Source organism: Bacillus rossius, chromosome 7 (assembly GCF_032445375.1).
Source record: "Bacillus rossius redtenbacheri isolate Brsri chromosome 7, Brsri_v3, whole genome shotgun sequence".
Lineage (NCBI taxonomy): Eukaryota > Metazoa > Arthropoda > Insecta > Phasmatodea > Bacillidae > Bacillus > Bacillus rossius.
The window spans coordinates 61,027,832-61,044,027 of NC_086335.1; the positions used below are offsets into that span (position 1 = coordinate 61,027,832).

The 16,196-nt window shown below is 43.1% G+C and overlaps 1 protein-coding gene across 1 annotated transcript in view; it reads left to right on the forward strand.

The window, feature by feature from the left end:
• The window catches only part of LOC134534167 (neprilysin-4-like), a 52,022-nt gene that overhangs the window by 12,272 nt on the left and 23,554 nt on the right, over nt 1-16,196 (forward strand). Inside the window, exons 3-7 of the mRNA XM_063372304.1 lie at nt 6,385-6,462; nt 8,717-8,878; nt 9,660-9,743; nt 12,862-13,067; nt 14,369-14,566. Coding sequence (XP_063228374.1) covers nt 6,385-6,462; nt 8,717-8,878; nt 9,660-9,743; nt 12,862-13,067; nt 14,369-14,566 — 728 coding nt within the window. The remainder of the gene's footprint in view (nt 1-6,384; nt 6,463-8,716; nt 8,879-9,659; nt 9,744-12,861; nt 13,068-14,368; nt 14,567-16,196) is intronic.

Here is a 16,196-nt window from a genome sequence, read left to right on the forward strand (position 1 = left end):
ATTTTCACGACACTAGACTTAAAATCAGGCTACTGGCAGGTGCCGGTATGTCTGGAGGACCGCCCTAAGACGGCATTTACGGCACCAGACGGTCGACGTTACCAGTTCTGCGCCATGCCGTTTGGTCTCATGGACGCCCCTGCCACGTTCCAGGCCCTGATGGTACGTGTTCTGGATGGGTACATTGGTGAGTTCGCCAGTGCCTATCTGGACGACGTTATCATCTGGTCCAGGACGTGGGAGGAACACGCGCACCATCTGGCATTGGTGCTAGAACGTATGGCCAGACACGGACTGACGTGCGCCCCAAAGAAATGCCACATTGGGGCCACGGAAATAGAGTTCCTAGGACACATAGTGACGGCGGAGGGGTGCCGCCCCCGACCTGAGCAGTTGGAGCTAATAGAGGGAAAGGGGGCACCGAAGACCAGGAAGCAGCTCCAGAAGCTGCTGGGGCTGCTCAACTGGCTGCGGTCCTTCGTCCCCGACTTCGCCACGGTGACGGCCCCGATGACGGACCTACTGTCGCCGAAGACTAAGTTCCGGTGGACCCCCGCCGCGGACGAGGCCTTGCGACAGGTGAAGCGCCGGTTCAGGAACTGTCACACGCTCTCACGCCTGGTGCCCAGCCGCCCCATCTTCATCCAGACGGATGCGAGTCAGGAGGGGATGGGGGCGGTGTTGTACCAGATGGATGACCGGGGCGAGAGGCGCGTGATCGAGTACGCCAGCGCCAAGTTTGGGCAGGCTGAGCGGAAGTATCACGTGAATGAGCAAGAGTGCCTTGCGGTGGTCTGGGCCCTACAGAGGTACCGTCACCACGTCGAGGGCCGCTCATTCACGCTGAGAACCGACAGCCAATGCCTCCGCTGGTTGGACTCCGCTCAGGGCCGGAAGTCTAAGTTCACTCGGTGGGCCATGCTGATCCAGGAATTCTCGTTCACGGTCGAGCACATTCCTGGACGTGAAAATCAGTTGGCCGACGAGTTGTCCCGGAATCCGGACCCTGAGAATGAGTTCCACGACGACCAGGGCTGGGAGGAAGTGCTCCTCCCTGAGCGTGAGCGCGGGGTAGAGGACTCGGTGCCGCGACCGTGCGCGTTGTACGCGCTGACAAGCCCCACTGCTCCTGCACCTGACGCGCGACCCGAGACTATGACTGACCTGCTGGCGTGGGTCCACGCGGCGCAACTCCGGGACCCCGACACCCGGACCCGACTGACAGAGTGTGGGGAGGGGGTGATACCGGGCTGCCGGAGCCTGAACGGGGTGCTCCAGACCAGGGGGGCTCACAGGTCGAGCGGGTGGCGGACCCACGTGCCGCCCGAGGCCAGGCGCTGGGTCCTGAGCTACCTGCATGACCACCCCCTGGCGGGACACCCGGGCGCGGAGCAGACGCTGCGTGAGGTCAGACGGACGTTCCGCTGGCCTGGCGACGCGGCAGAAGTAAGACGCTACGTGCGGGCCTGCCTGCGTTGCCAGGAGCGGAAGTCCAGGCGACCCGACGGCAAGGAGCAGCAGGTCCCACGACGGCCCCGGAATCCCTTCCACACTGTGGCGGTGGATATTATGGGGCCGTATCCTCGCACGTCCCGTGGTCGGCGATTCATTGTTGTGGTCACGGATGTCTTCACCCGCTGGGCGGAGGCGTTCGCAGTACCAAACGTGAAGGCCGGCACCGTGATTGCCCTGCTCGAGCGCGAGTTCTTCCCGCGATACGGGTACCCCGCGGTCCTGCTGACGGACAACGGGGTGCAGTTCACGGGGAGAAGCTGGCGAGTGTCCTGCGCGGGTTGGGGGGTGGAGCATCACACGACGCCCACCTACCATCCGCGCGCGAATCCGACCGAAAGGCGGAATCAGGACATTAAAACTCAGCTGCGCATCCGGTTGGACGAGGACCACACCAAGTGGGACCTGCACCTGCCGACGCTGCTGTTTTGCCTGCGCCGTCGGACGAACGCGGTCACGGGCCATTCCCCCGCTGAACTGGTGCAGGGCCGGAACCTCGCCCTGCCCGGGGAAGCGCGCGCAACCCCCGACTTGCACAACATGACCACGGACGATCTGCGCGAAGACGCCCGACGTCGCCAAGCTGACTACCTGACTAGACGTACGCCGCAGACGCACCAGCCCCCAGCACGACTAGAGCCTGGCCAGCAGGTGTTTGTTAAGTGTCATCACCTGTCGGCTGGCGAGCGGGGCTTTTGCGCCAGTCTGGCTCCTAAGTGGGCGGGGCCACAGGAGATCGTAGACAGACTGGGCACCACCTCGTACCTCGTGCGTCGCGCCGACGGACGGACAACTAAGGTGCACAGGGACGACATTCGACTGATAGGCGACCCGCACGACGAGTACGACCACGACGACAGCGGACCAGTGGACGGTGACGAGGCCGAGGATGACGTCACCGAAGGTGTACTGGCCGACCTCGGCGCCCCTGTGGTGGTACCGCCGGAGCCGGACCTGGGACGTCGACGGGGACACGCCCACCCCAGGTCACTGCGGGGGGTTGGCAGGGACGTTGACAGGGACGACGACACACGGGACGGGACCGATGACAACGTCGCAGTAGGAGTCCTGGTCGACCTCGATGACCCCGTGGTGACGCCACCGGAACCGGATCAGGGACGTCGACGGGGACACGCCTACCCCGGGTCACGGCGAGTGGCAGGCGAGAACGCTGACGGGGACGGTGACACACGGGACAGGACCGATGACAACGTCGCAGTAGGAGTCCTGGTCGACCTCGATGACCCCGTGGTGACGCCACCGGAACCGGATCAGGGACGTCGACGGGGACACGCCTACCCCGGGTCACGGCGAGTGGCAGGCGAGAACGCTGACGGGGACGGTGACACACGGGACAGGACCGATGACAACGTCGCAGTAGGAGTCCTGGTCGACCTCGGTGACCCCGTGGTGACGCCACCGGAGCCGGATCAGGGACGTCGACGAGGACACGCCCACCCCAAGTCACTGCGGGGGGTTGGCAGGAACGTTGACAGGGACGACGACACCTGGGGCACGACACATGGACGGGCCCCCACGACGACACCGACTCAGCCTCCTACGGGGGGACAGCAAAAGGGGAACGGTGGTTGGCAACTGGCAAGAGGGGGCGGGGAACGGACGCCCGTCAGAAGGGGCGGAAGGGGTCCGCGTGGCGCAAGCATGGCAGAGCTGGAGCGCTTTGTGGACCGGGTGCTCCCGCCTGATGACGTCAGCGCCTACGCCAACGACACTGATGGACCGCTCATCGAGGACGTAACACATGACAATACTGCTCAGGGCGACCTGGTCGACCTGAGTGAACCAGTGGTGACGTTGCCGGAGCCTACCCAGAGACGTGGACGGAGGTACGTCCACTCCTGGGAACGGCGGGTGACGGGGACGGACGTGAGCAAGGACGTGACAGACGGGGTAACGGTCCGGCTCCTCAGTGGGGAGGGCGATGTCGACAGGGCCCAGCAGGTGGTCCTGGACTTGCCTTCCGGGGAGCCGAGGATGACCGCTCACGCGGGGAGGGGACCGGCGTTGCGCCGGTCCACGCGTGAGAAGACGGCCCCCCACTACCTCCGGGACTACGAGTGGGGGAGTCAGCGCAAACCCCGCGACGTAAGACAAACGACCGACGGGGGGTTACGCTGCAGCGTGATGCAGCTCCTGCCCCAGTTTGCCCGACCCGGACGGAATGACGTGACGAGCTCCGACGACCAGACAAGTGGCCGGACGCGGACGCAGCTGCCGGTCTAGGTCGGCGTCGGGGGCCAGGACGGCCTCGGGAGAGGGGGGGCATATGACGACAGTCGTCGTACCCTCCCAGATACAGAGGCCGTACCTGGCCACCGACGCGGGCCTGAGGGGGCCTATTTTCCCCCCCAGTGAACCCCAGTGTGTGCGACGGCCAGGGACGCACCCGCGTGCGCCCTAGCATGCCAACGAGTGTTTTTTCTATGTGACTTTATCTTTTATTTCAGTGTGTATATATTTGTAAACGATTAAGGGATTTGAATGTGTGTAATTAACTTATTTTATTTATTATTCATTGTGCAAGTTCGCTGTGTAATTAATGTCTCGTGTATGTCTTTGTAAATAATTCAATAACTTTTTCTGAAGTGTTTCGCCGTAGTATGTAATTGCAGCCTGGCGCGCCGCGGGACGGAGCTCTCTCCCACGCCGGCCGATTTTCCCCTCCCTCCCCGCCACCCGCGGGCGCCGGCCCGCGGGCGAGCGGGGAGAGGCAGTCGCGTCCTGGTCTCGAGCGGAGACAGACGTGTTCGTTGCTCCGCGAGCCGCGCACGTTGCGCTCGGGATTGAACGTTCGCTCAGTCCGCAGTCGGTCACGGCAGCTGAGCTGCCACCGCGAATCAGCTTAGCATTGTTAACTTACGAGTCATCGGGAGACGTGTCTAGCGGGCAGTTTCTACAACGCGAACGTGGTGCTACGAGTCTCTGAACTTTTCGCCGTCCACGGAACATTACGTAACGGGCCGCGTATGTACAGCGTTCCGTCTTCGGGCCCTTTCTCACTGGGTCAGCCTAGCATTAATAAACTTTACGATTCGCGCCGAAACGTATTTGAGAACCGCCCCGTCATCAGGGAGTCCGTGTCGCCGTGGTAGGGCACTTGTTCCGCGACGGTTCCGCCAGGCTGCGGCAGGACTTTATAAGCGTTAATAAAAGACGGCTCGTGAAATTCGTTAATGCCGTGTTCTGCTTGCGACAACCTACCAACATTCCTCGCAATCACTTCACTCTCCCTCCAGGTCCCGCCTTTCCCGGTCCCGGCCACGTTGGCCTGGACCCACACCTCTCCGACGAGGGCAGTACGGGCATAACAGGACATTTATTTCAACGGGAAAACGGGGACCTGAAGCCGAGGGACGTCAAGATATTGATTCATGCAATATACTTTATAAGTATCATTCATTTTTACGAGACTGAAAATGTAAAAAAAAGACGTTTAGAATTAAGAGGTTAGCTTTGTAAGTGTAATTTATTTTTGGTATGTGAACACTGGGATTAGAATTGACAAAATGACTTATAGACTTGTGAGATAGGCTTTATAAGTATAATTTATGTTGGATTGAAGTGTTTATTTGGTTGTTTAATTTTTTTTGATTTGAGATCATACCTGCATCCTTACTATTCTCAGTTATTATCTCTTATTCAATAAAAAAAATACCAATAATTTATATCTATCTCTACCTAATAAGCAAAAAGTTTCACTTTTGTCGCACGTAGACTCCACACAATTTTTTTTTACTGTATTAAATTGTTGGCGTTGTCTCATTTTGAATTTTATTTCTAAGCCCATTACCAAGAATTGATAGTAATGACATTTGAAAACTGATCATTAAGTTGGTAGTAGTTTGGTATCTACTCTGCTGTGTGCAAACTCTACATGTTGAAAAAAAAATTTTTTTATCCAGCTGGATTCCTAAACCTTCTGCAACAATTGCATGACTTGTACATCCCTTCAACCCATTTTGAATAGAATAGAATAAAAAATAAAAAAAAGAGATATAATTTTTATAGTCAAAGCTAAGTGCAAAATTTAATCAAATTTAAAATATAAGATTAAATTTAAGTGTCATGAAGAACTGCCACTCCTCTGTAATGAATAGGTACAGGATTTTATGGTTTTACTTTTAGGCTAATTTTGGTTTTTAAAACAAGAGATTTTGCTATTACTAAACAAATATGACACTTAAATGTTTCATGATACTTATTTCATCTTACAGTTTCACTATGATTGATAGATGCATGATACATTTTTACAATGTAATAATTTGTTATAAGCATATCAAACTACTTGAAACAGTAAAAATAAATTAGCAAGTATTTGTGTATTTGTAAAACGTACCAGCATCGCAATGATTTACTAATAACAGTTTAAATATAACATCTGGTGCAAATAATGCCATCTCTAAACGCCTCAAAGTATGTAATAGTGACAGGGAGTTCATCAAAATAAAAACTTGGCTCATCAAGAGACACTTAATATTTAAAGCTGTGCGTACTAGAATGAATACGTACACACTTATTGCACATTGGAAACATCTAACTGTAAAACAGAATCCATTACACTGACTATAGAATCCAGTGGTACGTATATCAAAGTACGTAAAAAGATTTCCAATCTATTTAGTTAATGCATTTTGCTACAAACGTCCTGCTAAATAACTTACATTGATTGGATTTATTGTATTAAAAAAAATTTTTTTTTTGTGATTTCAGTTAATTTTTGATTTAAAATGGTTCTTATTTTATGATTATAATTACATTCCAGTGCTTTTCAGTGTTATTTCAGTTCTATTGCAATATACCATATAACCTTGTCTCTGGTAATGCAATGCCAAGTATTTGTGAATGATGCAGGTTCTATGCCATGGCCACTGAACACATTCGCACTTGCTGCCAAACACGTATGTTGGACCGAGGAATGCAAGGAAACAGGTACGCATATTAAGTACTCTGCCATTTTATTTCTTTAATTTACAAATTTTTTTCCATGTTTCTTTAATGAATGCCCTCAAAAGAACATGCTTATAGCTAAGTATTTTTTTTTTTTTAATTTACTGTAGCAACATTTATATTGAGTCATAGTTTTGTTTAAAAAAGTGCGCTTCAGCAATTCAATTTTTATCCATTATTAACAAATCCATGTCAAAAGTATAAGAAAACCCTGTGTATGTTTCAGATTTTATTTTAAGTTTTCTCTCATGAATTAAAACTAATTTTCAAGAATGAAAATAAACACATTAAAAATAGCGTAGATAAAATTTAGAATCACAAAAAAATATTTATATATATATATATATATATATATATATATATATATATATATATATATATATATATATATATATATATATAGACACACACATACACACACACACACACACACATTTTTTTTTTATGTTGGGAATTGCGCAAAATATACACTGCTCAATAAACTTATTTGAAATTATAGCTGTTGAATTTTTATTAGTGGCTTGCAGTAACATAAATTTAGTTAAATTGTTTTTACATCACAGTTTTAGAAAAATCACATGACTGGGTTATGATTGACGTACATATGAACTTTATGAATTTGTAATATGAAGGAACCATAGGCGTGCCTACAGGGGGGGCCAGGTGGGCCATGGCCCCCCCTAATATAATCACTCAGATCGGCATTTTCTCTAATGCTTTCGTTAATATTCGTATATTCCTGGCACTGTGACACTCAAACTGTGTTTCAGTGTTGCAGCGTGCTAATTAACCATATTATTAAACATTTTATCGTTCTTGAAATACAGTCGCCTTAGTTTATTTAAAAAACGAGGTCCGTTAAAATGGCCAAGCAAAAAAAAAAAAAAAAATTAAGAGGTTTGTTAAAGTTCTGTTGTCTGAATTGCTGTGTTTGCATTCACTAAAAATAAGTTCATTTCAAGGTAGATCTGAACCAAGCTATTGGAAAATTCGAGAGGGAAAAATGTGTAAGTACCATTTAAACATTGTCTATGGAAAAAAAACAACATATTTTCAAGATTGTTAAAATTATATGGATATAAATATTAACTAGTAAACATATCTCGTTGATAGGGCCTATTGCACAAAAATATAAACACGGCAATGAGTGAATGTATTTTAACATTCTAAATTCAGCTTCTGATTAAAAAATTTAGCAGGGGCCCCCCTAATGTAAATGTCTGGGCACGCCTATGGAAGGAACTGTTGTTTTTTAGTGTGAAAAAAACCAAGTTATTTTTTCTAAAAAAAAAAATCAATTTCACATAAAAAAAAGGTTGTTTTTTAAGTTATACCTCTTTAGTCTCTTTATGAAAAATTGATGAATGAATTTCTACTATTTATACCATGCGACAAAATTTTCACAGGATGAAAAAAAGGCTAAATACAAATAAAAATTATATAGGTGCTTTAAAATATTATACTTAAGTGATTGATATTGAATACTGGTCCATATAATTAAAAACATTTATAAATTGTGAATATCAGTAATAGAAATAGTTTTTTTTTAAAGTTCACTTTTAAGTGTATTTATGTAAGTGAGGTTATGTTCCTGTATGTATACTTTATTTGAATTATACATGATAAATTATTTCATTATTATTTAACAAATAATAAAAATTAATTAGAATAAACATTCAGCTAAGTTATTAATTTTCATTACTAATTAAATTATAATTATTTTACTAAATAAAATAAATAATTTTTTACACATGTTTATATTATAATTGAATAACTTACCTAAGTTACTGAGTATTTATTTATATTTTAAAATTTTTTTTGAATTAATACTTTACCAACCGTATTTATAATATCACTCCAGTCCTTTTATTATTTTAATAAAAACAATTATTTGCATGCAAAATTAAAGTTAGTTTTTTATTATGCCAAGTGAGTAGAACTTTCAACGTGCCTACATAAATACACGCAACTCATTTTTTAAAAAAAAAATAAAGGTACTAGCTTGTTAACTCAAATTTTAAAAGCATATCATTGCTTCTTGTTTTACTGCCACAGTGTTTTAAATGTGATAACCATGTAATTTTTACATCTTACTTGGTTACTAAAAAGATTATCTTGGGTGGTTTATTAGTAAAACCAACTAAACAATTGAATGTTAACAGCAGTGTCAGAGACTTTCCACGAACTATTAGTTTACCTAGTGTAGTTTATCACCTATGGGCTTTGTGCTTTATAGCCGAAACACTGATCGCGAGCATGGATCGAAGTGTTGACCCGTGCGAGGACTTCTACACTTTCACGTGTGGCGGTTGGGTGAAGAAACACCCGGTGCCGCCAACCGCCCCCCATCGCAATCAGTTCGACCTCGTGACCGAACAGTTGGATTACCAGCTTAAAGGTTTGTCGAGTGATGATCTACAACACAGCAGTACTTACTACTATAAGATTCTTTCTGTCTAAGTGTCATTCATTTATTTTTATTTATTCAATAAATTCAGTGGAGTCTTTTTAATGGCAGAAGCAATAAGGCTATGGAACAAGTAGTTTTACATTGAACCAGTGTAGTATTTATACCCGATTTTACATTACCTACTTTTTTACGTTTTCCTGTTATTTGCACCATTTTATTTTGGTCCCATTTTAACCTCATTTGATGCAATGCAATAAATTCCTGCTGGTTACAACGCACCTGCAATCCGCTTTCTGTAATTTACACTGTTCGTTTATGGTATACCTACATACATTCATTATTCCCATGTTTATAATGTACATCATACATATGAAGATAACGGTATCGTGTGAATTACCAAATCCAAAATGCTGTTGGGAACATTATTGCTGTAGCTCCTGGATTTTTTTGATGTGAAAACGGTATTTACAGGTTGCCAACACTGGCCTAATAAATGGCAGGCTTTGAAAAAATGTTAGCACGCGATGCTTGCGCTACAGTTTATAGAAATCCTGTCTGTCAGTAACTTATAAATATAGTATTACATTGTTTACAGCAGTGCCCTCGAGCTCTTGTACCGTCGATGACTTACTATTAGGAAATGACAAAACCATTACAGCCGCCTCATTTTATCAACGCATGGTTTCAATTTGTGATTTTTTTTATTTGTAAATTTTAATTTTAATGTTCCAGACATGGAAATAAATAAATACGTAGTGATTTGTTTCAGATATTCTCGAGGAAGATGACGATGACACTGAACTAGAGCCGGTGAAGGCAGCCAAACAAATGTACAAAGCGTGCATGGACACTGGTAAGTGTTATAATGGATATATTACTCACATTCTGTAAGGAGGAAATAGCTCGGTACCAGCATCCATAATACCATCTTCAGTTATAGTAACCTGAACACAACTGTTTTCTATTAAGTGACTCAAGAATATTCTTGTCATCTTTGCTCATCATATGAGATTTACAGTGTGCGTTAATTTCTTTGCATCACATAAAAATGATTTTCTCACCGGGACACCAGTTATAGAATAGCAGTACAACAATTTTTATTTTTAATCAGTTGCTGTGAGTTTTATAAAAATCACCAATATCACCCTGAAAACTTACATCAGCAACATTTTAAAAATTTAAGCAATTTTGAATGGATTCAGAATCAGTTAAAAACCAGAAATGTAGAAAGTATTTACTTTTTATTGGTTGCATGATATTTAAAGCATGCAGATGCTGAGCCATTTCATTTCCACAGTCCGTTTTGTTCTTATTCTTCTGAAAACTCCAAAGGCAATCACAATCATTTAAGGCTCTGTCTCCTTTGCCATGTTGAGTATTTCATTTTCTCATTATTACTGTAAATTTATCACACAATATCTCTTGTATTTGTTTTTTGGTCAAAAGTTTTGTCACCAGATATTCCTTCTGGGTGTTATCGATTGAGAGCAAAAAGTCACAAAATTTATAGTAACGATTATTATTTGAGTGAAATTTTAAAGCTAACAATTAAAGTTTAGTAAATACGTATTACGGTATTAGGTGACAAAATTTTTGAGATTGAACATCCAATGCAAGAGATCTAAGGTGATAAATTTTAAGGAACATCTCTAAATCCAACAAATGACAAGAAAATAAAATACTTTAAAACCCTCTTAAGAAAATTTCATCTAAGAAAATTTCTTGCAATAATAAGTTTTAAAAAGTTAGCACTGGACCTTGACTTTATATACAATTGTACTGATGTCGTGGGAGACTGCGCCCCACAGAGCCCGTATGGCACCCCTATTCTCCTGGTATTTGAAAGCCCCGCTGGTGATGTGCGTATGTGTATGTACACCACAAACATCCGCAAGAGGTCACAGTCGAGCTAGTGATAAATAATAATTATTATTGTAAGCTTTTTCTTTTATGTCTATAGTATCACATCCTTTCAGGTATGATAAACAATCAAACGTTTTCATATTCACATAACAGCAGTGGACCCGGACTGGGAAAGCCATAAAACTTAATGAATCCAAACCATACATAATTGTTTTACTTAAATTGTTACAGGGTTTGAAGTATGGATTAATTAAATTGTTATTTTAAGAGAATTATTGTGTGTTTAACTGACACACATCAGCAGCACGACTCAGGTTCGCCTAAGGGTAGTGTTAGTTTGGCGGCCATGTCTCTCCCCGGTCGCGTCGCATTGCCACCTGAGGTAGGACGCTCCCCTCACTTCGTGGACTGTATCGTTTGTGCTCGCTGACCGCGGTAATTCTGGCTCTTATTATTAGTCCGAATCTTTTGCTAATATCCTCGGAGCCCACCTCGGGGTCAGGACCGCTTAATTAATTACGTTTGTATCCGCTCGGCGGAATTTCTCATTGACACAAACCTTTTTGTCCGCCCACGAGGTAGCCATAAGCCGGTCACGCCGCAAGGTGTTTTGCAGTTTATTTTATCTAATAATAACTAGTGTACGAGAGACGTGTTATGGAGCGCTGTGTAATAAACACCAGTTTTACATACCTCGTGTTGTTCATATTCATCTGAATTACTAGCGGCATGTGGGACGTAGTGAGAGCCCATGTGAGCGTCCAGCACAGCGTGCCCGACGCTTGGAGCGGGCCAGGTTCCGGTGATCTTGTAAAGGTGAAGGGGGCGAAACGAGTCACGTCTCTGCACGGGAGACGTCACACCTTGAGAGGAGGGTCTCTCCGCCGGGTCCGTGCCCACTAGACACGAGAGCGCTCACGAAATTGCTTAAAAACCTTCGCTAACCGACCCCCTGCCGCTGCAGTACTGTTTTAAAAAAAAATTAGTTGTCTGTTAAGTCGGTTTACGGACGATAGTTTAACGTGACAACGTCATAACAAAACATTAATGACATGATTGCATTCTTTTATGAATAAAATTGAATCATTTTTATTGAATTATCACTATTTTGTATGGATACAAAGAAGGAGTGAAATGAAATCTACAATTTAATTGATAAATTTACTTTTATTTGCACTCATTAATTCAAATATGTTTATTACTTTAACGAAGAGATAATTTTAACTATAACTTTTATACATGTTTGCTATTTAACTTCTTCCAATCTGTGTTATTCTTTTAAGGATAGGACGATGATAGGAAAAGTAGGTAACGAATGGGAGTGTTTGAAGGATGATGTGAAGGAAAATGGCTTACCCAACACCAAGATGCAGTCAAAAATAAAAAAAATAATTTTGTGGCTGCAGCAATGCTAGGAGGAACGGGTCAGCAAAGAGCAATGAAAATGTTGCTTTTGAAATGCACGAAAAGAGAATCACGCCGCGGACTCGGTCGCAATGCCAGGAGGTTCAGGTTAGCAAAGAGCAATATAGAATGAGCGTAACGGGACACAGCAAAACGGGACAATGTGCGTAGTGGGACACTTTTTCGTGCGTGCAGCCGGCGTTCATCGATTTATCAGACATTGTCACGTCAAAAAAAAGTACCTTGAGACACTTCGCACACCGAGAATAATAGGGCCACATCTCAAAAAAAAATAAATTTCACAGGATAGTGAATAAATGAAAGTTTTATTTTTAGCCTCAGCAATCAGGAAGTGCATAATGTCGGCACTGTTTCTATGGCACAAGTCCAAATATGGCCATGGTGTATTCCAACCCACCCTCAGCTGTACGAATAATACGGCCGCATGTCAACATGTGGCTGCATTATCCTGATTTCTTTTTTACAAATTTAAAATGTGATAAATAAGGACATATCTCATATCAGGTGAATATTTATTGTACTGCATATATGGCCTTGTTATACCGAATAGATGTGGCCATGGACTTTACAAATATACAAAAATGTAAAAAAAAAAAAATTTTTTTTTGAGATGTGGCCCTATTATTCTCGGTGTACGACTTGTTAACTGACACGGGGTGCTGACCTCACACGCGGGTTTGCAGACTACGTCGAGCAGGAAGGGGTGAAGCTGGTTTGCGGCCTGCTGGGGCAGCACGGCGGGTGGCCCATGGCCCAGGAGCACTGGGACGAGGCGGGCTTCGACTGGCAGCGGGTGGTGGCGTCCATGGCCCGCCGGCTGGGCCTCTTCCCCCTGCTCCTGCTGTACGTGCACTACGACCGCACCAACACCAGCCAGAACGTCATCACAGTACGTCGCCCGCCTCTAGACCCGATAACAAGCTTGGCATGGCTGGACAAAGTCATGTGTGGTACAGGGGCGCAACAACTAAATTTCCAAAGGGGGGGGGGGGGGGGGGGGGCAATATACCTTTTTATAAAGAATCATCGATCCCCCCCCCCCCCCCCATCCCTATTGAAGCGGGTGGTCCGGGGGTCCTCCCCCGGGAAAATTTGTATTTCAAGGTGGAAAATGGTGCTATTTAAGCAGTTTTATTATCTAAAAATTGATTACACAGCACTTTCTTTGCCCCCGTTTGCGCCCACTTCAAGGTTTCAGAGGGGGGGGGGCAAAATACCCTTGCATCCCCACTGTTGTTGCGCCCCTGGTGTGGTATATCTCAATATATATATAAATCCAGTGTCCTGATGTTTGTTTCCAGTGAACTCTTCACCAAGTCAACCGATTTAGATGAAAATTGGCATTTATGTATGTGTAATTTCTTCCAACTTGAGAGATAGGATTATTTTTTATTTCGATTAATGGTCTTAATGATTTATAATTAATAATAAATAGTAAATAACCGATCGCCATGGGTAAACAAAAAATCATAGGTCATAGACATACAAACAGTAATTGTGTGACATTTCTCTATGTCCAACACACTGTCATATAGCGCTATCCAGTTTGCTTTAACTCGCAGACAATAAAGCTCCATGTGTTTAGCCCGGGCAACGCCGGGTATTGCAGCTAGTATCTATATATAAATGGATGTTGGTATATATGACATTGATAAACTCCAACACTGTTTTTGAACGATCACCATGGCAGTTGGAACTTCAAAGTTTTTTTTCATGTATAGAATGTTTTTATGCTATCAATTTTGCTATAAAGTGCCACTAGATGGCGCTGCAGTGCATCAACTTTTACACCGTTCAACCGATCACCATGAAAATTGGTAGTATATTGTGATTTTTACTGCCCTTAACCCTTCACAACAAATAGTGTTTGCGACTGTGATTAGTATTTGGTGAGGGAGTATTTAGCTGGGTATAACTTACAACTTATTCAGATAATTTAAATGATAATATATTGATTAGTATATAATTTTTTTGTGGTAAGAAACATTAATGAGCAAACTTTTGTTGTTATTGCAGTGGAATTAGACATTTCGTTAAAAAAAATAATTGAGATATTGTATTTGAAAATACATTATTTAAAAAAATTTTTTTTTTTTTATAAAAACCACTTGGTTTAAAGCATTGTGGTTTGAATGAGCCAACGCTGCTGGCGGCACCATTCAAGCGGAGGTGTGTTGCTGTCCTGCACAGGTGGATCAGCCGTCCTTGGTCCTGCCCCGCTCGATGCTGGTGGACCCCGTCACGTACGGGACTCAGCTGCGGGCGTACCGCCGGTGGATCGTCGACGCCGCGACTGAGATAGTCAGCGCTCGACAGCAGAACGTGCCCAAGTCCAGGATCAGCATCGATGCATTCGACGTTGTGGAGTTTGAGGTCAAATTAGCAAAGGTCAGTTTGTTGAAATAAAAAAAAAAATACCAACCATTGGTGGAGACAAGATTTTATGGTTTTATTTTCACGCCTATTTCGTTTTTAAAAATTAAGATTTCTGTTTTATTGTTTATGTATTTTATGAATTTTGTTTATTCATAAAGATAGCATAATATTGAACCCATTGACATATAAATGTTTTATGATACTTATTTCACCAAAACAGTGTCATTTTGACTGATAGATGATGCACGTGGAACAATAAAAAATAAATCTGCGAATACTTGTTTGAAAAATGTACCAAACGTTGTAATGTAAAAATGAGTTACTAATAACAGTTGTAAGATCAAAATGAGTAAAATAAATTTTTCCAATCTATTTAGTAAGTATATTTTTGAAAAGCCTTCATTCTGAATACATTGCATTCATTGAATTTAATATATTCAATAGTACGTTTTTGGGATTTGAGTTAATTTTTTTTAAAAAAAATATTGATTAATTTCAATATAGTAGCTGCATTTCAGTGCTTTATGCTGTATTAACTTACATTTCGGAGTTATATGGTGTATTACAATGCTTTTCGATGTTATTTCACTTTTATCGCAATTCACCATATAATCTTGTCCCTAACCAGAGTTGTTTGATTTTATAATTCACAAATTTTTCGAGTCTGTGGCTTCCTTTTACCTCTGTTGTTTTGATTTTCTCCACTCTTCACCGCATATCCTCAATAAAATGCCTCTCCTACTTCTTCCTTGATCTTAATTGCAGAACTCTTGCATTTCATACTGTTATTTCAACATTCTTCTCACTTCCCATTCTTTTGAGAAAAACCTCATTATCCGCTTCTTTATTACATACTACATTTTGAATAAAACTTCAATCAATTAATTATCAAACTCTGAAGTAGATTGGGGAGTTTATATTTTTAATTTAAATTTACTCTAGTCCAAACCCTTTTAGATGGTACCAATTCTGGACTGGTTGGGGATAATCTGGTTCAGTTGCCGATGCAGATTGGAGCCTACAACTCAGCTGCAGAAAATTTACCGAAACACTCCTGCTTGTAATTGAAAGCAAAACATATGTTGTCATTTTCAAGAAGTTATTGGTTATTGGTAATAGCACTGTGGAAGAGAGAGGAAAAAGTGAACAAATAACTACACAGCAATTAAATTAAATTAAATTAAAGGTATCTAACTACCGTCCTATTTCCATCCTTAATGGTTTGTCTAAAATATTTGAAAAAATTATCTTTAAATTCTTAAATTTCCCAATTAAAAACCGACTATCTCCTTCACAACATGGTTTTAGAACTGGTATGACCACAGCAACCAACCTTGTGTCCTTTCTAAATCCTATTTATTATGAGGTAACGAATAGGGGTCAGGTAGATGCCTGCTACTTTGACCTTGCAAAAGCATTCAACACTGTTAACGATGATATTTTACTCAGTAAACTTGCTAAATTTGGTTTATGTGGCAATTTTGTAACCTGGTTTTCTGACTACCTTCATAATAGATGCTTTTTTGTTTCCATCAACAACAGTTATTCTTCATATTTTAAAGTTCCATCTGGGGTCCCGCAGGGTGGCACTCTCTCTCCATTACTTTTCAATATTTTCATTGATGATATTACATTTGTACCT